Source organism: Siphateles boraxobius, unplaced genomic scaffold (genome assembly GCF_051911475.1).
Source record: "Siphateles boraxobius isolate OS27281-9 unplaced genomic scaffold, OSU_SipBor_1 8, whole genome shotgun sequence".
Lineage (NCBI taxonomy): Eukaryota > Metazoa > Chordata > Actinopteri > Cypriniformes > Leuciscidae > Siphateles > Siphateles boraxobius.
In genome coordinates, this window is record NW_027509208.1 from 23,430,256 (window position 1) to 23,452,268 (window position 22,013).

At 38.7% G+C, this 22,013-nt stretch overlaps 1 protein-coding gene across 3 annotated transcripts in view; it reads right to left on the reverse strand.

Annotated features, from left to right (window-relative positions):
• trim67 (tripartite motif containing 67) overlaps positions 1-22,013 on the reverse strand; it is a 65,525-nt gene that overhangs the window by 20,554 nt on the left and 22,958 nt on the right. For all 3 annotated transcript variants that reach the window (XR_013199964.1, XM_077220445.1, XM_077220444.1), the window contains exon 2: positions 5,523-5,618. Coding sequence is in view for 2 of the 3 variants with exons in the window: in XM_077220445.1 (XP_077076560.1) it covers positions 5,523-5,618 (96 nt within the window). In the remaining variant the exon portion in view is untranslated. The remainder of the gene's footprint in view (positions 1-5,522; positions 5,619-22,013) is intronic.

Below are 22,013 nucleotides of genomic sequence, written 5' to 3' on the forward strand. Positions count from 1 at the left end.
AGTACCTTCTATTATACTGTACAAACTGTATGTTCTATCCCCTAACCCTACACTGAAAAAAAAAAAATTGTTGGTTTAACTTAAAGTAAGTTGGTTGCCTAAACATTGAGTTCATTGAAATTTTAAAATTTAAGTTAATACAATGAAAGGGATTGGTTTAATAAATAGAAACTCAAAATATTCTGTTATCTGAATCACATTAATTATGTTGATTAATTAATGTTAATTCAAGTTTATTTGACAAAAGAAAAAAGTTGCGATGGCAAATAATTTGTAAAACACTGTTTTGTATGTTTTTTTAAGCCATTCGGTTTACAAGGACACAGGAAGCATTTACATTAATGCCTATGCCATTACATACACTTGTGTCCATATAAACCATATATGCAAGAAAACACACACACACATAGTATACACTTAATGGGCCCTATGTTGCACCCGGCGCAAATGACTTTGTACACCGACACATGTCGGTTAACTAAGAAATACACTTGCGCTCCCCGGGGCGGTTCAGCGCAAAGAGGAGGCGTGTTCCGGCGCAAACTTTCCCTCATGCTATTTTGCTGTTCTATAAAACAATTGCACCACTGACCAGAAAAAAAATTGTCTAAAGTCAATGGCGCGTTGCGCGTACATTCAGATGCTATTTTAAGCGCGCATGCTTGGCCATAATACAGAGTGTGAACAACGCGCATACACTGTAGATGATTCTCTCATCTACACAGATGCATTTAACTTTTTGCAAATGATACATTATTATAAGGAAAAATATTAAAACACGAGGGTTGTGTCCATGACGATGGGGAAAATAGGCATAAAGCTTGCACATTTACCCAAATTATTATATGCATGTTTAACCAAAGCTAATTTGGGTGGGTTTGTCCGTTCCCCAATGTCACTTCTCTTTCTTTTACGGCCCTGGCGAGAACATCGATCTCATAAGCTGAGAACCGATTCTGAAGCGCGCCTGGTAAATGCGCCGTTATAATAGTATTGCGCCATGGAACAAGCGCACCTCGTTCATGATGCTCTTAAAGGGAATGTGATATAAAGCTCTTATTGGTTTGTTTCGCGTTACGCCCAAACCACACCTATGAATAATGAAGCTACTTCAGACCAACCCCTTTTAGATTTGCGCCAGGCGCAAGAGGCATTTATCCCGCCGGGAAAATAGCAACAGCGCCGGGATCCGCCCACAAAGTTACTTGCGCTTTGACACTTGCGTTTCAGATCGTTAAAATAGGGCCCATGAAGAGTCAGCCTCAATAATTTGTCCAATAAAACAGTAGGCTACATATATCTCAATCATTTTGCTTTGTTCTGAATATAAGAACAAGAGGAAGTCTGCTTATAAAGTTCGTTCTGATAAAGTTTTTGAGTACATAATTTTCCACTGTCTGAGCCTTAAGAATTAAACATGTTATTGTACCTTTAAGACATCTATATGTAAAACACCTCTTTTATTATTCGCTAATATTTGAACATTTGTAAATTTGAATATTTAATTTGCTAAAGACTAAATGGTGCTTATTTGTTTGTATGGGCAACTAGGCCTATAGTTAGAAATTGTGGAAATGTGGTTGAAATATGATGTCTATATGTGACGAGTTCTTGAAAACCTGTTTTACAGTTTAGTTTCAATCTATAGTCTGGGTGGACTGGGGCAGTGGCGTCATGCCCATTCAAAGTGCATGATTTTTCCTCCCTGATAATTTTTTTCTTTATTCCTAGCTGTCGATTTTTTACTTTATTCCTATTATGCTCCATAATTACCAGAGCCTATAACTACTCAAATGTATTCTTCTGGATGTGTAATAAATCGGTCAGCATCAGCCCGCCCCTTTTTCCTAATATGGTGTCTGTGTATGTCAAATCTAGAGCACTACGCGCGTAGCGCTCTAGAATCTTTGCTGTGTATGTTCAAGCAACTCACTCGTCTCGCACGTTGAGCTGGCAATGTTTTACAGATGGTCTTGAAGTGGTAAGTGGGCGAAGCAACAAATCGGCATTGAATTAGTTATCGGATGATATTAAAAGGTAGTGGGATTATTTGTGGTTAACCTGGGAATTTTAACTTGATCAAAAAGTTATGGATTTGATATTAGCAGCGAATTCAGAGCATTAACTTAAGTTGTGTCAGTGTAACGTTATCGATAGCTAGCCTAGTCTAACTGTAAACTAGTTGGCTAACGTTACTGCCTGCCATACAAAACCAATAAGCCATAGTAGGTTAAATGTGCAAGTTACAAGTTACTAGTTTTTCTGTTAGCTCATAAATTACTCTTTACAAGTTCCTTATTTCAAATATAATAATGAGCAGTGTAACTACAGTATTTCAATGATTTTACTAAAGTAATGTTACATATTACATTTGATTTGATTACTTTTTTACATTTATGTCAAATATTAACCATTTTCAAATAAACGGGGTAGTGTTAACCTTATTCAGCACTGAAATCTGTCAAACTTCTTTCAAAGTCCTTCATCAGATATTAATATTAAAATAACTTAATTTCAGAGCACCACAAAGTCAGACCTCAGCACCTTTATGTACCTTTAATGTAAGACCGTTCTTAGGTCACATACCAATTTAAAATCATAAAATAAAAACGGCAATGGTACTGTTTTTAAAATCATGTGTTGTAGGCCTAAGTGTACAGTAAGTGTGTGTGTAAACATGCTTTAATGAAGTAGACTTCAAAAGCTTTTGAATTTGAGCTTAGAGTTCTTTCATCAACCTGTCTTTTACTTAAACTTACAAAACAGATACTTTAACTTAGTCTTCAGATAGAGGAGGGTTGCTGCTAACTCCGTTAAGGTATTTCTGTCCCTCCCAAACTGCATTGAAATGGTATGTTTAGCAGCCAGAATTTAAAAATGTTCAGGTGGAGAATCCCCCTGACCCCTCCTAACATGATCCATATCACCCGTCAGAAAACAATTGCAACGTCTCAGATTGTGCTTGGATTAGATTAAGATTAAAATTCATATTTCAAATTTTCGTTGAATTTAAAATAATAATTGTCTTTCTACGATCCCTCTGAAGACAACTATTACTTATGTTTCAATATGTGTATGTATATTTTCTTTCTTTCCTTGTTGTTCTTTAAAATAATAATTTAAAAAAAGTTTGTTTAGAAAGCCATGTAAAGTTAAAAGAAGTTCAACTTTTAAAAACCATGTCTCAAGACTTTGTAAGATTTTTTTTCTCCATTCCACGGCATTTCATATTTTTAAACGCACAAGTACTCTGTGTGATCGGTGCATAAACTATGCATAAATACAATATGCTGTTTTGTTCATAATCGTGCATGCATTTTACAAAATTATAAATGTTGTTTTAAACGTTATGCACTTTTTTTGTACAGACAGTCATGTTATTTCATTGCTTTGAATAAGCAATTTAATGCGGTGCATTCATATTTTGCTCATTGCACCCTCTTGTGGCTTTAGGAGACAAGCCGAAATCTTTTCCCCCCTAACTGAAATGATGTCTTTTAAATTTGAATATAATCTGAATATTAGTGATATCTAAGTATAAAATTTGAATTTAGTTTTTCATTTTGACAGCGCCACTGGGAATATGTCGAGAAATGGAACGAGGCTTCAGGAAACAGAAAAAAAAAAATACTCTTCAATGGTGTAGTTACGGCATCCACCAGAAGAGGCAAACTGGACCACGCAATCAACCAATCGTGTGAGTTTGGTGCTGGAGTTTGTGCAAGCAATGAAAGACAGAGTGAGTATTTGAATGTTTTGCTATTCTGTTTTGTACCCCTAGTGCCACAGAAATGACGCACTTAAGCTTAAAAGTTCATTTTGTTAAACTGGCAAAGATCAGTTTGAGATCGTCTGTGATGTAGGAGTTATGAACTGAACTAATCGTCCATTCACTTTGAGTATGGATGTGACTCAGATGTGAGACATAGTCCCATCGGCCCTAGTGTCAGTGTGTGGGTTTGAGTCATTTCATCTTCTACACGAAAATGATGAAGAGGAGATGTTTGATAAGAGTATGTGTGACTGGTACCTACATTTTAAAATAAGAGGTTAGGCTTGAAACCACACTATAGTCCTTCTGTAGGACTTGTCTCTGTGTGTGCCTGAATGTCACATTACATTGAAAATCACTGATCACTCCAGCACTTTAGTTCAAAGTCTACTTAAAAAGGCTTTTCCCTCTCTCTCTCTCTCTCTCTCTCTCTCTCTCTCTCTCTCTCTCTCTCTCTCTCTCTCTCTCAGAGACAGAATTTAAAGACATTACCGGTAAACTCTCCACCATAATAGCTCAGAGCTCATAATCCTGGTGGTCTCTTTAGGCAGTATACAATTGAAAACTTGTGACATTAAATGCATGTATGGATTGTGTGCAGCAATTGCATTGATCAGCATTCAATACAAATGAATGTTAAGGTACATCAGTTTCATTTGTGTAGATTAGACAGGGTTAGTCCAATTTCTCCAATAACATTGTATTTCAACATTACATTACTTTATATTATGCTTAAGAGATAAGGTTCCAAACTTGTCACATTTAAACTATTTTTATATTTGTATTCCTTTGTTTACTCTGCCTACAGACTCCCTTGCACAGACCCCTGTGATGGATTTTTTAATTAATCATAACTAACATTTATTTTTCTTGCAGAAACAACATTCATATGCTTTTGAAATCTTAAATGTTACGAAACCAGCCGAAAACTCGTGACTTTAGGTGTGTGTAAAAATAACAAATATGGAAAATGAAAACTAGAAAATTGTCTAGGTTTGAAACCTTGTGATTATGAAGTAATCATATTGTAGGGTAATTATGTAATGTGTCATGTCATTTTTGCCATGCTCCTAGTCTATAAAAACTGTTGTATTTCTTTTGCTGGTGGGATTCTCTCTGAAATTGAGATCCTCCGGCCGTGATTAAAGCATATTCGAAGCCATTGTCTGAAGTCTGTCGGTTTATTATTGCTGCGCAGCAAGTTAGTTAGGGAAACAAGTTAGGGATTGCGAACTCAAAGCCAGTTGTCGACTGTAGACGCAGAACTAGAGTAACTCGAGGCCAGTTGTCGACTGTAGACACAGAGCTAGAGTATAAAGATATTATTGGGTGTGGATTGTAGACACCCCAGATATATGTGTTAAGTGTCGACTGTAGACACTTGGGTTTCGATTGAAGACGCCCCCGGTAATTAGGTTCCAGGTATATAGGAAAATTGTACCACACCCCCATGGAACCCTGGTTGATGTTCAATACAAAAACATGCTATCAAAATGCATGTTAACATCTGAAATATGGAGTGTTTGTTGGATACATGCTGAACATAATAATTACATAATTAATGAAATAATTACATAATTAATGATTTTTGCTCTGATGTGAAGGCAATTTTTTATTCATAAGTGTTCAAAACATAGTGATACTCCTATGTAAGCATTTAACATTTTTTGAGTTCACATCATTTTTATATTTCAAATTTTTATATTTCTAATACATCATAACATATAACATAGCCTGTTGAAGAGTTTACCTGTATCTGCTGAAGCAAATTTTTCAGTTGCACCAGGAACTCCTTGGCCTCCTTGGCTTTGTCAGACACTCCATTCAATGCCTGGGACAGCTGACACTGCACACAAAAATATGGGCCACATTCTTAACATGCTTCAAAATATTTTAATCTAAAAACATTTGTTGACAGTTGTAAGTGAATATATGTTATGTAAATTCAATTTAATTAAACTCCCCCTGTAGTCAATCATTTTATCCCTTAAAACTCAACTTTGATCACCAAAATGACAAATTAAATGTTTTTTCCTTGAAAAATAAATCTTCATGCCTTAAAATAGCTTGAATGTAACTATATTCATTTGCCTCATTTAGTATAAGCGGTACTATGCATATATAAATTAGCCCGCCTCCACTCACTCACACCAGCTCAGAGATCCACTCGTTGACGATCGCACGTTGACGTGATTGGTTACAAGGTAGTTTGTGACGTCAAAAATACCAGCCATTTCAAACCGCGTTTTTGAGACTGTCTTTGATTCACTGCAGTTTTAGGGAGAAAAACTCAGCAGTGGTGTTGACATGAATTTGCACATGGTTTGTCTTAAAGCATATTAAAAACACCACATAGACGAAAAACATTAACCCTCTGGGGTCCTTCATTTCAGAGTCACACTCAGGATCTTCGGGTCCAAATGGGCCGGAGGGGTGGGATTCATATTTATTAAAAGAAAATCATAATTTTTTTTTTTTACTTGTTTTTTATAATATTTTTTCTTTTCTTTTTTGGTGTTTTGAGAATTTTATGATTTATAATTAATATTTATGCAATAAATATGACCCATTTCCCCCCAGTTTTCCCCCCATTGAATATAATAGAAAATTATTAAAAAATATATATATATTTTTTTTTTTAAAGCTGTATTTCATTTTAGAGTCAAGTCTAGACCTCATAAAAGCAATTTTTGAAATGAGATGGATGCCATCTGGTGGACAAACTGAGCATTTTAAAAATGCAAAACACATAGGCAATCTGAATTTATTAGTTTGTTTATGTATTAAAGTGTGTTGTGTGTGTGTGTGTGTGTGTGTGTGTGTGTGTGTGTGTGTGTGTGTGTGTGTGTGTGTGTGTGTGTGTGTGTGTGTGTGTGTGTGTGTGTGTGTGTGTGTGTGTGTGTGTGTGTGTGTGTGTGTGTGTGGATATGTCTGTTTTGCACTCGATGTTTTATAGATTCACCCCTTCACTGTTGTGTGCTTTTTTTCTGGATCGTGGCTGATTTGTAGATTGTACGCACAAAAAAACTTGGTATTTTCACATTTTTGCCAATTTGCCATTCATTTCTTATCCGGGTCCATTTGGACCCGAAGGTCCTGAGTATGACAATTTTTTTTACAACCACTTAGAATATTCAAATCCTGTCCCCAATTTTTTTGGATGTTCATATACCAAGTACCAAAAAAGTCACCAAATTTTAGACCAGTCCAATGAAGCTATGATTTAAAAAAAATATATATTTAAATGCGTCGGGTCCATTTGGGCCCAAGGACCCCTAAAAGCTTGATTTTCACCACTGGGGGACTTTAATCTATTCATGCTACATAAAACAGTTGAAAACTTGTAGTACACCTTATATCTATTTTGCACAATAACATCACATAACACAAATTTAATTGCACATACATGACCACTAGACACCATCCTCACAGGCCTGCACAAGTTTATGTAACTATAGCACATTCACCAACTACATCTCACAGAACATTCCCAGCATTCTCCAACGCTGTCCAACAAGCATAATTAAACACTACCTAACATTTCATGCACCCTAAAATACAACCATTATTTATAGTCCTTATCAACCCAACATTACATGGCATCCTCAAATATCTCCCAACATTGCCACCATTCTTAAACATACCCCAGTTTCTCCAAATCTTCCAACTCAGGAGGTCAAAGTTTGGCTAGTTAGCATAGGCAGTTAGTCCCTGTTGGTACATGCCATAGCTAAAACATTACGTGGGCAAGAATTGTGTTTCACCTTTGACAGCCATTCAAAAGTAGCCTCATATTCTAATGAAATAACACCAAAATAAAGATAAAGACCCACTGCCCAGGGGCCTCACATGAATTTGATCTGGCCATGCCATTCCAACATTACTCTCCCAAAATCCTCAAAAGATCCAACATAAATGAGCATTCTTATAACAAGCAGGTCCAAGAAAATAAAAAGAAAACAATGGATCCAAATGCAGATATTTAATAAAGACTTAAAAAAAACTAAGAATCCAAAACATGAACCGATTCCAAGGAACGAGTATGTGTACAACACAAACAACAGCTGACAATGAAACACAGGGAAACCAGACCTTAAATACATGAGGGTTAATGAGAGAACAAGAAAACACCTGGGGAGACAATCGCGGGGAAAAACTTCTAAATAAAACTACAAAGGACAACAAAAAAATTACAGGGAACAAAGAAACAAGAATTTCAACATAAAAGTCCAAAAATAAAACACAATATATGACAGAGCCCCTCCCCCATTTGAGGAATGGGTTCCAGATGCTCCAAAAACAGGATCAAGGATTCATGGTGGGAGGTGCAGCAAAGACTTACAGGTGAGGAGTAACAGGTGAAGGGCTGGAGGGCCAGGCCTATGAGGGGACCAAACTGGTGACCACAGAAGAGCAGAATATCACTTGGGCAGAGCTTGAGCATCAGCAAACATTCGCAACCACCCAACATTCCCATTATTATAAAATACCAACAAGCATTCCCAGCATCTTAAAAACACCACCGAGCATTCCCAACATCCTCAAACATTTCCACCATCCTCAAACACCCATCAACACTGCCAGTATCTTCAACCTCTGCTCAACACCACCCAACATCTTCAACCACCGCTCAACCACTGCTCAACACACCCAGCATCTTCAACCACCGCTCAACACACTCAACATCTTCAACCACCGCTCAACATACCCAGCACCTTAAACCACTGCTCAACACACCCAGCATTTTCAACTACCGCTTAACACACCCAGCATCTTCAACCACCGCTCAACACACCCAACATCTTCAACCACCGCTCAACACACCCAACATCTTCAATCACCGCTCAACACACTCAACATCTTCAACCACCGCTCAACACACCCAGCACCTTCAACCACCACTCAACAGACCCAAGCACCTTCAACCACCGCTCAACACACCCAGCATCTTCAACCAACGTTCAACACACCCAGCATCTTCAACCAACGTTCAACACACCCAGCATCTTCAACCAACGCTCAACACACCCAAAATCTTCAACCACCACTCAACACACCCAGCAACTTCAACCACCGCTCAACACACCCAGCATCTTCAACCACCGCTCAACACACTCAACATCTTCAACCACCGCTCAACACACCCAGCACCTTCAACCACCGCTCAACACACCCAGCATCTTCAACCACCGCTCAACACACTCAACATCTTCAACCACCGCTCAACACACCCAGCATCTTCAACCAACGTTCAACACATCCAGCATCTTCAACCACCGCTCAACACACCCAACACCTTCAACCACCACTCAACACACCCATCACTTTCAATCACCGCTCAACACACCCAGCATCTTCAACTACCGCTTAACACACCCAGCATCTTCAACCACCGCTCAATACACCCAACATCTTCAACTACCGCTTAACACACCCAGCATCTTCAACCACCGCTCAGCACAACCACCGCTCAGCACAACCACTTCTCAACATCTTCAACCACCGCTCAACACACCCAGCATCTTCAACCATCCCTGAACACACCCAACACCTTCAACCACCGCTCAATACATCCAACATCTTCAACCATTACTCAACACACCCAGCATCTTCAACCACCACTCAACACACCCAGGATCTTCAACCACCACTCAACACACCCAGCATCTTCAACCACTGCTCAACACTAAGGTTTTTACTTTTGCCCAAAAATCATATTCAAAGTTTTTTCATGGTTTATTAATATTAATATTCGGATATATTCAAATATTAATTATTAATATTTTGACAATTAAATGCCGCGGCGCTAGGGCTGGGCTAAGGGGGCTTAAGCCCCGAATGTTTTAAGTAAAGCCCCAAATATTTTGTTACCTTGTCTTTCTCATAGAGCAAAACAATTAATCAGAAAAACAAATGTGGAAAAGATTACAGCTGCTTCGATTAACTTACCTTATCATGAAAAGTGCATAGGCTATTTCAGTTTTATTTATATTTTTACCTCTGCATTAAAGGTACTTGCAACGTGCTTTTGCAGCGTTGAGCATTGTAGCCAATCACAGACAAGTCTGTTGAACGCATCGGCCAATCAGATGCGTTCCTGTGCTGAAGATGTGTTTTGCGCGAGCTCACCGTCACCAAGTTCTACACTTTTCGCAAACCTGTCATTATTATTGGCAATAAACTTAAGATGTAAATAAGAGATTCTCGGCAATGTATTTGATATTCTTGATGCTGCTCTGATGCAATCCATTACGCACCGCTCTGTTTGTTTTCATGATGACTAAAAGTTCAGCGGTATGTTAGCTCATCGATGTCAAAATGATTAAAGAAGCCGGGGCTTACCGTTCACAGAAGGATCTTAACAGTGAATGAATACCTGGTAAAATGTAAGTAGCGCCACACGTTGCTTTTCAAATTATCCGGAGTGAGGATTTCGAACTCCTCGTCAGGAGTTGTTGTTGTAGGCGTTGGCGTGGCTATCGTTTTGATATACAAAATAGGCGCTGCGCTAACCAGGACACTAACGTCACCTACAGGAGCCCAGATGACTAATAATTGCCTTGCTAATGAGCTCGTGATTCACAACTTCACCAGGCGTGAAAAAGCCTCGGAATCTGAATTGAAAACAACGTTTATAAGCAAACACATTTAAAAACAAAATAATGCCCATAACAGGTTTGAATATTAAAGGCTGCCTAATATCCATTTGAATATCATTATTTTATTAACTATTCGAATTCTATTCGAATAACGAAGTTCGGAGTCAAAGCCCTACTCAACACACCCAACATCTTCAGCCATCGCTCAACACACCTAACATCGTCAACCATCGCTCAACACACCCAACATCTTCAATCTCCGCTCAACACACGCAGCACCTTCAACCACCGCTCAACATACCCAGCGTCTTCAACCACCGCTCAACACATCCAACATGTTCAACCATCACTCAACACACCCAACATCGTCAACCATCGCTCAACACACCCAACATCTTCAACCATCGCTCAACACACCCAGCATCTTCAATCACCGCTCAACACACCCAGCATCTTCAACCACCGCTCAACACACCCAGCATCTTCAACCACCGCTCAACACACCCAGCATCTTCAATCAGCGCTCAACACACCCAGCATCTTCAACCACCGCTCAACACACCCAGCATCTTCAACCACCGCTCAACACACCCAATATCTTCAACACACCCAACATCTTCAACCATCGCTCAACACACCCAGCATCTTCAATCACCGCTCAACACACCCAGCATCTTCAACCACCGCTCAACACACCCAGCATCTTCAATCACCGCTCAACACACCCAGCATCTTCAACCACCGCTCAACACACCCAGCATCTTCAACCACCGCTCAATACACCCAATATCTTCAACACACCCAGCATCTTCAACCACCGCTCAACATACCCAGCGTCTTCAACCACTGTCAACACATCCAACATCTTCAACCATCACTCAACACACCCAACATCGTCAACCATCGCTCAACACACCCAACATCTTCAACCATCGCTCAACACACCCAGCATCTTCAATCAGCGCTCAACACACCCAGCATCTTCAACCACCGCTCAACACACCCAGCATCTTCAACCACCGCTCAACACACCCAATATCTTCAACACACCCAGCATCTTCAACCACTGCTCAACACACCCAGCATTAAAGGATCATGATCCAGTCCAGCAATAAGGGATGCACCAATACCAATTTTTCAGAACCGATCCTATCCCATACCAAAAATTCTGAGTATCGACCGATACCAGTCCGATACCTGCGCCTTTTTTCTTTTAAATCACGTAGAATTTATATAACTTTGTGTGTTGAACTGATAATCACTCTTTTGTGTGTTAAACACAATCTACTTAATACAGACAACTTCATTATAAAGAAAAAGAACAAATCAAAAAAATATATGATCCATAATCCATGACAAAAATGCTATTATAAACTAGATTAGTTGATAATTCAGCAGTAAAAATGTCTCTAGAAAAATCCCGAGTACACAATAATTTGATAAAATCTGAACATTTAGTGAAAAAAAACATTATTTAGAGGGGAACAAATAAGAGACAATAAGGGTAGTACTAAATCTGTGAAAACGTTACATATTGCTCTTTGTATTGTTGTAAAATACATTAATGAAAAACAAGATAAAAAGATTAAAAAGATGTAGGCTATACTATAAAATTAAGACATTTTTTAAATTTATAGCACAGCTGTTTAATGACAGAACAAGAAAGGCTATTAATAATCTTTCATTGCGCAAAAGTATTATGATATGAAAGGATCCAATACAGTGCGGGACAAGCATCTCGAGCGCAGAATGATGCGCTTGAAGCAAGTCACAGCGCGCAGCTCTTCGAGTCCGCATTGAAAAGTTCAAAGCACTAAGGAAAAACATATTGATGCGTAGTGTATTATACAGTATCTATTAGGTATGTGGAAATTAATAGTTTCTACGATGCATTGCGACGCGGATGAGGAAAATTCAGTATCAGTTCAGTAATAGACCATAACCGATTATAATGCACTGACGCTTTTCTGACGTCATTTGTTGCGTATGTGCTTTGTCGCGGTAGCATACAATGGCAGAGGGAGGCGAGACGCGAGTGTGAGTAATTAAAAATGCTCCAACTGCTTTAAAAGCCTACATCTGGGCAAAATTTCGGCTTTTATGAGCAACCTAGTAAGCACGACCTGGAGAAGACATGCGCTGTGTGTGCTCATGTCATAGAATATGCAGGAGGTAATACCACTAACTTGATAAACCACGTTAGCCGTTTTCACCGAGCTGTTAACGGCTGTCAGAGTCTAACGGTGCTGATCCACTTGTCCGTGCGACACTCATGTCGCGCCTCACTCCACTTTATTCCTATGGGTGACGTCAAGCGACATTAACGCGCCCGCAAAATATTCCGGGAAGGCGGCGCTTCATTTGAAAAAATGCTGCGCGTCAAAAAGCTGGCCGATGCCCATCTTTATGCAAATTAATTCCGTTGAGCGCGACGCGACTATCCAATAGAAGTAGAGCATATGGAGACGGGGGGAAGTCTCTCGCAGGTCCTCTGTTCTAATACGCAACATTTCCCGCTTTGTCAAAACCACGCCCATAGCGGTAAACAGAGGAACGCCCATCAACGTACAAATGTGGGGGAGGCGTCGCAACACCACGAGACAGTCGTGTCAGACAAGTGGATCAGCACCGTAACGGTGCAGATCCACTTGTCCGTGTGCGTCACTTCTGTCGAGCCGCACTCCACTTTTTTCCAATGGGTGACGTCAAGCGACTTTAACGCGCCCGTAAAGCATTCCGGGAAGGCGGCGCTTCATTTGGAAAAATGCTGCGCGTCAAAAAGCTGGCCGATGCCCATCTTTATGCAAATGAATTCCGTTGAACGCGACGCGACTATTCAATAGAAGTAGAGCAAATGGATACGGGGGGAAGTCTCTCACAGGTCCTCTGATCTGATACGCAACATTTCCCGCTCAGTCAAAACCACGCCCATAGCGGTAAACAGATGAACGCCCATCAACCTACAAATGTGGGGGAGGTGTCGCAACACCACGCGACAGTCATGTCGGACAAGTGGATCAGCACCGTGACTGCTTTAGAGTAAGCGGATGAGCTCCAACGTCACCCGAATCCGCAGCCAAAAACAAATCATCCACCCGCCTCAATAATTTTCTCAGATTTAACTATCCGCACCCGATGGTCAAATTACAATTATTCTGTGTTGTTATGTGTGTTTATAAATTGATGATCGTCACCTTCAACAGCGGACACGGCGATGAGCGCATCTCTAGGGTAACATAATACACTGATGAATGAGCGCTGCTTTTAAATGAACATTTCTTGAACAAAATTGATTTGAAAGAATTTCATTTTCTTAATGCCATAAACAGGCTTTACTCCCTTGAAACTTAAACTGGAATGTCACTGTTTCTGTCACAGCGACTTACCGAACAGGCGAACACGCACACATGCACACACGCGCGCACTCACACATCACTTTTGAAGTAAAATTTAAAATTGAGGATGCAGGGCATTGTAATGCATTGCGATATCGAATTGAACTGAATCAATGAAGTGATAATTGTAATCGAACTGAACCTTGAGACCAGTGTATGTTCACACCCCTAGTTTCTATGCAATAGTTTTCAGACTTTTCTTTTAACAGTTTTAAATTTCAGTTACTGTGCACGTGAAGAACAATTATAGTGTTCTCTACTCCTGTGTTGTGATCTAACAGACACACCCAGTAGAAAGTAACATGATTAAGGTACAGCAATACAGTCAAGCAAGATAAAGTTATTTTATGCGAAACCATAGAACTTTATTTACAGATCAAGTATAATAATATTAACATTGAATCAACCTTGGAGAGTTTCATCATTGACTGTCGTAACCGAACGCGATGCGCTGTTTAAATGCTGAATGGAGAATGTCTGACAGCCGCAGCAGAGGGAAAAGTTTACGTGAATTTGCTTTATGGTGCTTTATATTGTTTTTGTGTAGGGGTGTAACGATATTCAAACTGAACCGAAAAACCGCGATACAGACCCACGATACGAATCGCGATTCTTTCATGATGTACCGAACACGCCCCGCCCCCTGCTACCCCGCCCAGCCTGGCTCACTGGACCTCATGTCTTATGTACAGAACGAAGTCAGTTTTGTAGCCTAACCACCATTGACACCATATAATAGAAAGCCCCATGTTTTGTTACTTTCGATAATAAGAAAGGTGTAATCTTTCAAATTCTGTCTGTTTGATCACGAAATTCAAACAATAAATGGCGTTTTAGCACTCTTTGCTGTGGCGTGACAGATCACTGTACTAGCTACTCATTTCAAGCAGCAGCGCAGAGCGTGAGTAAACGCGATCATCTCTTCCTCAGTTACAGAATAAACATGAATGGACACCTGAAGGTATGTTGAAAGATACAGTATAATTACTGAAAGGCATCACAACTCATGTAATCGCTCAATCAGTGTTTCAGCAGCAGAAAGACGTCAATAAAACAGCTTAGTTTTTCACATAGCATTATATTTACCTCAGCAGGCAAGTCATCCAAATGAACTCTTGCACTAACTAAATGCACTATATTAGCCTATATTAGGCTATATTTTACTTAACCTGTTAATGATATCTTGATTATTTAATGTATGTTCAAAATATCTTTTATGAAAAAAACAGCAACTGTGTATTATATTTCAATAACGAATTAGAGTAAAAAATACAAGTTAATACAAAAACTGCCTCATGTTCAGTTTACATGTTTTCATATAATGTGTTGTGTGTTGATTATTATTATATCTAAAAAATAAATAGCATCTGAATTTAGGCTAAAAATCTAGGCTCTGTTGTTAACCTTAATGTTATAGTAAAGTGCGGGCTCCCTATATAGTTTACAGCATTGGCAGATCTTTTTTTTTTAATCCTTGCGTTTTAATCCGAAACGTTTAATTGTAATTGAATTAATTTAAAGACAAAGACACACGTTTTTCATTAAACCACTGTTTAAAAAAAAAAAAAAAAGAAGCAATTTTGGCTTTCTAAACCCCACCCAACCGAACCGAAACGGAACCGAACCGAACCGAGACGTCAAAACCGTGGGAGGAACCCAACCCTCAGTTTTGTGTATCGTTACACCCCTACTTTTGTGGGGCTTAACCCTCTGAGGTCGACTACTGCGCGGGCGATAACAAAGTGTTGTGCTTTTCGCCAAATAAAGAAAAACAAACATGATGCGCGTTCTGCCTTCTCTCTGTCGGTTAAGTCCATTCTGAAACGCGTCCGAAAATTAACTGTAATTCCGCGAATACTTGGCATACAGGCACGAGTGTTTTTCCATAATGAAGCTTGAACTCTCTTCTTTTAAATGAATTAATTTATGTAAAAAAACAAATATTCTCAGTTTATGTAATCTGAATGAAAAGAGAGAGATGTCAGTCTTTTTCTTTCCAGCTCATTATACCTAATTACGCATTAACGTGCCACGCCCACGGAGAAGGCAAGCCATTCAAACATGCCAACGCCCACCAGCTGGATTATAAAACACATCGTGTTAAGTAAGTATCTTACTACAGCTGTGTACACAGCGTATCCATACACTGTGAGGAATAATACTATCTAATAACCCTGGAAAATGTACCAGAAGTGCTGGTAGTTTCATTTTGAGGAGCAACGGATCCAGCTGATGTAGTAAGTCATTTATTCTTAACTGCTTTGTTCTAATCGTGATATTGAATAGTGTCTGACTGTAAACGCAAAAAGACTGTTTAAATATGAATTGCGTGTCTGTGTGTAGGCTAAATGATGAATGAACGGCACAGGCGCGTGCGCTTTGTTTACTACAGTTATACAGCGCGTGTCTGTGCCGTTCATTCACTCTCGCACCTACATTAGTAAACGTTATGTTTACATGAACACATCCAAACTATATTGCTATAGCCTACTAAGATGAGTAAAAATAGACTGAAATATGTTGAAATAAAATGTCTGAATACGCAACAAACTGCAAATTCACATGTATATGCTAATATATCATACACAATATGTTACAGACTAAATATGAATGTTTAGACAAGATTTTGTGATTAGGTTTGGATAGATTATAAAGTTTTGACTGTAAAAAAAGAGTACCGTATTTTCCGCTCTATAAGGCGCACCGGATTATAAGGCGCACCTTCAATTAATGACCTATTTTAGAACATTAACTGTATATAGGGTGCACCGGATTATAAGGCGCATAAAATACTGCAGTCAAACGTTTGACTGGGTTTGCGTTATGCATCCACTAGATGTGCTAAAGGGAATCTAGCGAGTGCACGGCGCCGGAGGCGAGGCGTTTATTAGTAAGCGTGAGCGCGCTGGGGCGGGCACGTAACTTACATTCGCAGCCTGACTCATACGAGTATTCATGTGCGGCGGCTCGCTGACAGCAACAGCTGGCTGTTTTGAATGAGAGGACCCGGTTACTGTGAACGGGGAACACTTTATGAACATTCTGTGACGCGCGAGCAGCGCCGGGGACAGTGTGTCTGTTCGTAAGTCTGTTAGTAAGAGTGAGCACTCGTGAGCGGGCACATGACTTACACACATAACCTGATCTATACGAGGTTGAACTGGCCGTGTGACAGAGCGGGCATAAGATGGACACGAGCGCGAGTTCGAGGGCGAATTTAATAACGCGGAGCGTTATTAACCAATTGATCCAATTAACCAATTGATCCATATATAAGGCGCTCCGGATTATAAGGCGCACTGTCGTTTTTTGAGAAAATTAAAGGCTTTTAAGTGCGCCTTATAGTGCGGAAAATACAGTACTGTCACATTAAATAGGTACGCTTTTGTTCACCAATTTCTGCTCATAGTTAAATATACTATAGTACAATGTTTTATCAAAAATAAAGTAGGTATATTGAATTATCAACTAAGATGTTATTATAGTGTTTGTTCCAATATTCAAACTAATGAATCCTTATCTTTTTTACTACGTATGATAAAATGTATACATTTTACTTTGAAATTTTGTTAAAATTGTAATTGTTGTTCTAATTGTAAAATATAGATAATTTCTTTTGTCCTTGCATTCTTTGGGATCCTGTGACACACCTGTGTGAAAGGCTAATTAATATGCAGCTCATTATCCGGCCTTTGTCTTCTCAGGTGTGAACACGCCTCCACGCATATTGCCTTTCCAAACAAAAGGTGTCTTATAAAATTTAAATCAATGTGTTGTTTTGTGTAAATGATTAGGCAGGATGATTTTCAGATCATTTTGAAGCAAAAATTCTAGGCAACAACACCCATTAGTCAAAAGTCTTGTGGACACATATTTAGTATGTGTTTTGTGGCCTTATTTCAGACACTTTAAGTTTTAGTTTTTTCAATAACCACGCATAAACATTATTCTCTAAAAAATACAAACATGTACATACATGTTGCTCACATATTAAGGTAGCCCCGTTTGTGCTATATAGAGTGAATTTAAACCTTTGCCATTAACATGTTTATAAATAACTGAAAAAAGCACAAATGTCGAGCATGTTAGAACACCTCAAGGACCCCAAAAACCCCTTAAACCCCAGAGGGTTAACAATAACACAGAATAGTAGTATACGCACAATATCGGATTTGGATCGACCTCGTCTAACCGATACCCGATCCGGCCAAGAATGGCAGTATCGGAGCCGATACAGATACTGAGTATCGGATCGGTGCATCTGTTGTATATAAAAAAGGACGCTGGACAATAGGTTAATGCACACAACTCACTTTACTTTTAGAAAAAACGGAACTAACATTTCAGACCAAACATCTGCATACTCAACATGCATCAAGGCGTTACCAAAAGAACACAGATTAATTTGTCCTGAACGGACATAACAGCATCCCTACCAGCAATCCAACTTTACCCTTTCCCCAGAATTCTTAAAAAATTCCCACAATCCCAATATCCTCAAACACTTCTCAAAGCTCCACAAAACATTCCAAACATTCTGAAATACCACACAACATTCCCAACAACTAACACCAACCCTACAATACTCAACATAACTACCGATTAAACCAGTCCTAACACATTTACTAATGAAATATAACATCAGACACGTCAATCAATAACTCAGTCAAATATGACTGAAATCTTTTACATTTGTCCCATTAATATTTTCCTAATCAAATCTGTCAGGATTAGATTTTTGAATGATTTTTGAGTGGTATCGCATCGGGTCTGTGCAGATTATTGAAACATGCCAACTTAATACTCAGTCACGAGAAGCTCTGCCCAGAGGTTTACCAGATCTCCATAATTTGGACTTGATCATCTCAAAGCAAACAAAATCTTTGCATTGTGGTTTCTTTATCGTTAAACCGTTAGCTTACTATATTGTGTGTGCCAACTATCTAACTCTGATCTGAGCTCTAATAATACCCTCAACTTGAGCTCAAGTCTGGCTGACATTTGACAACAGTTAATGTGAGAACCTAAACCAAGATGCACAACTCAGTAATCCATCTTTAGTAGGAACACTGAAATTGCACTCATCACTAGATCAGGAAATCAGGGGGGAAAAGTGTGAAAAGATCCATAAATGATATGTTCTATTCAAAAAAAGTTCTATTAACAAGGTTGTTGGACTTTTAAGTCCAAGTCCAAGCCTGCATTAGTTTCCATGGTATGGATATAGAATCATGATTATTCTGTAGTATTACAGTAATATACATAAGTGACGTCAGACTTAACAAGCGGATTAATGCAAAGTATGGAAATACTAATAAATACTAAGGGCAATGGTTACTGCAAGGCGTAACAGACTGTGGTTTTATTAAGAAACCTTCTTGTTTTTGTCATAAAAACCTATTCTACAATGTTTCTTCAGTTTCCATTACATGATTTATATGAAAATGTTGATATCTGGGGTCAGGTAACAAAGAACACATTTACACCTTTGCCAACCATTTACTACCGACATTGTAAGAATGCAAAGTTAGGTTGAAATTCATCAAACTTCTCTTTAAAAAAACATTTTATATAAAAAAAAAATGAATGACTGCATTAATGAAATATGTTGAAATATGAAATATGACGTATGTTACCACATTTTGGTTTGTTTTGTATCATTATTCAAAGTGTCCCCATTATGCTATTTTAAAGGTTTCTTGTTTTGTAGGTCTTGTACAAAAGGTTTACATGCACCCAAGGTAAAAATAAATACTATTTAATTTTCTCATAATTGTAGTTCTTTTCTCACAGTGTCTGAAGCAGTTCAATAAAGGATTCAGTCTCTCTAAAACCCTCATTTCTGAGAGCCTGTCTGCTCTGATTGGTCAGATGGCCCAGTCTGTTGTGATAGGTCAACCGCTTACAGAGCATTTCTGAAACTAAATGCCTATTACCATATCTGAATTTCAGCTCCAGAGGTTTCATCAGCACTTGATACACAGTGATACAAACAATGGCGTTGGTTTTTCCGTATCAATTCCTACGCGAGTCCTCGTCGTTTTGAAGTGCACCAAAGTGGATTCACAGCACTGAAAACAGCATCTTCTACAACTTCTACAATGTCTACAACACGAAACCAAGCTCTTCCAGCCCTCAGCTACAACTACCGTGTTTAAGGTCCAGTATGTGATATTGACAGCTAGTGGTTGAAATGGGTGTTGCAGTTCAAATTCTAAATATTGGAGAGAGTTGTTTTCCCTGTCCCCTCCTGCTCAGACTCGACGCTCACGCTGGTTGCCAGTTTGAGAACACAAAAGAGGAATGAGCGCAATGGACAATAGAAGGTGACAAGCATTACACTGTAAGTTGATGAATTGATTTATCTGTGTTTTAATAAACTTTTCTAGATGGATGCTGAGGGGTGTTGAAATACTATTGGGTAAATTGTCAGCGGGTGGGATCACACAGACCAAAATAAAAACAAACATTTTGACATCGAAACACGCATTTCAAAGTAAAATAACTGGCTGTAGAATTGTTTTTCAGAGAAACAGGCATGTTTCCTACAGGGTTCGTACAGACTCTGTCAAATGATATTCCAGGACTTTCAAGGACTTTTCAAGCACTACTTTGTTGGATTTCAAGGACTTCTATCAGCACAACATCAAACAATATCTTTATTATTATTTTTATTTTTTTCATTTTATTTTTTTACTCAAATTAAATATATATGGTATCTTATGTTTCACTTCATAGAGGTCAATCCATTGACCAGCGCTGTCAGGCATGGGAAATCCCCTTAACCATTGAAAGGATATTGAAACTGATTTTTTCCCCATTATGATTGACCTGAAGAATGAAACTTGTATTATATACTTATCATATACTTAATATCATGCTCATAGCCATGAGAAAAAAAAACTCTATATCTCAGATGGGCTGCAGTGTTGATTTAGAGTGAAACAATTGTATTTTTTCAATAACAAAAAAATCACAATATTTTGAATTAGCGTTGCACGATACCACTTTTTGCAGAACAAGATACTGATACCGTAACCGATCCCTGAATTTTCACTGCATTTGTAATTTTTACATGTATTAGTAGATAAACCAAAAGAATATAAATCATATTAGTTGGCTTAATTTGTTCATCAAATATATATTTCTTTCAATTATTTTCATGGTTAATTTAGCCTGCTAAAATGCCTTGTATGAGCTTCTGTTACTGTACATTCTATTGCTCTATCATATTTTATCTTTCATTGAATAGCACAGCACATATTTAGAGCAGCTCCAGCAGGGCTCAGTGCTGAAGATTGGGTCAGTGGTACAAATGTTTAGACACCAGTAAAATATCAATTATTTAATCCAATTTCGATACTACAACAAAAACTGCCAGCCTAACTAATGTTAATTTTAAACATTATTAAAGGTAAGCAGTCAGCAACAAGATAAGAACGAATAATCAACTTACAAATGAAATAAACAGTGTTTTTAGAGTTTTTCGGGTAGATCTAACGGGTACAGAAATTTGAATAAAGTAATCAAATGTGAAAAAATTGCATATTCATAACTGGATAAATTAAATATAGATGGATATTTTTGTAAAGTTGAAAAGGGTAGACTATTTAGTCAAGAGCAGTGAGTAATTTATTTGTCCATTGTTTGATTAACATTAAAACAGCAGTGGGTTTGTTAAACTGCTGCCCCTTTAAAGCCCAATTTATACTTCTGCGTCGAATCAGACCGAACGCACGGACCCCATTTGAACACTGTCTACATTCATTTGAGATATAACTGACTTTGTTTACTATAGGATACTCCCCAAGATGGGTGTTTTTGTGATTAGGTTTGGATAGATTATAAAGTTTTGACTGTAAAAAAAGAGTACCGTATTTTCCGCTCTATAAGGCGCACCGGATTATAAGGCGCACCTTCAATTAATGACCTATTTTAGAACATTAACTGTATATAGGGTGCACCGGATTATAAGGCGCATAAAATACTGCAGTCAAACGTTTGACTGGGTTTGCGTTATGCATCCACTAGATGTGCTAAAGGGAATCTAGCGAGTGCACGGCGCCGGAGGCGAGGCGTTTATTAGTAAGCGTGAGCGCGCTGGGGCGGGCACGTAACTTACATTCGCAGCCTGACTCATACGAGTATTCATGTGCGGCGGCTCGCTGACAGCAACAGCTGGCTGTTTTGAATGAGAGGACCCGGTTACTGTGAACGGGGAACACTTTATGAACATTCTGTGACGCG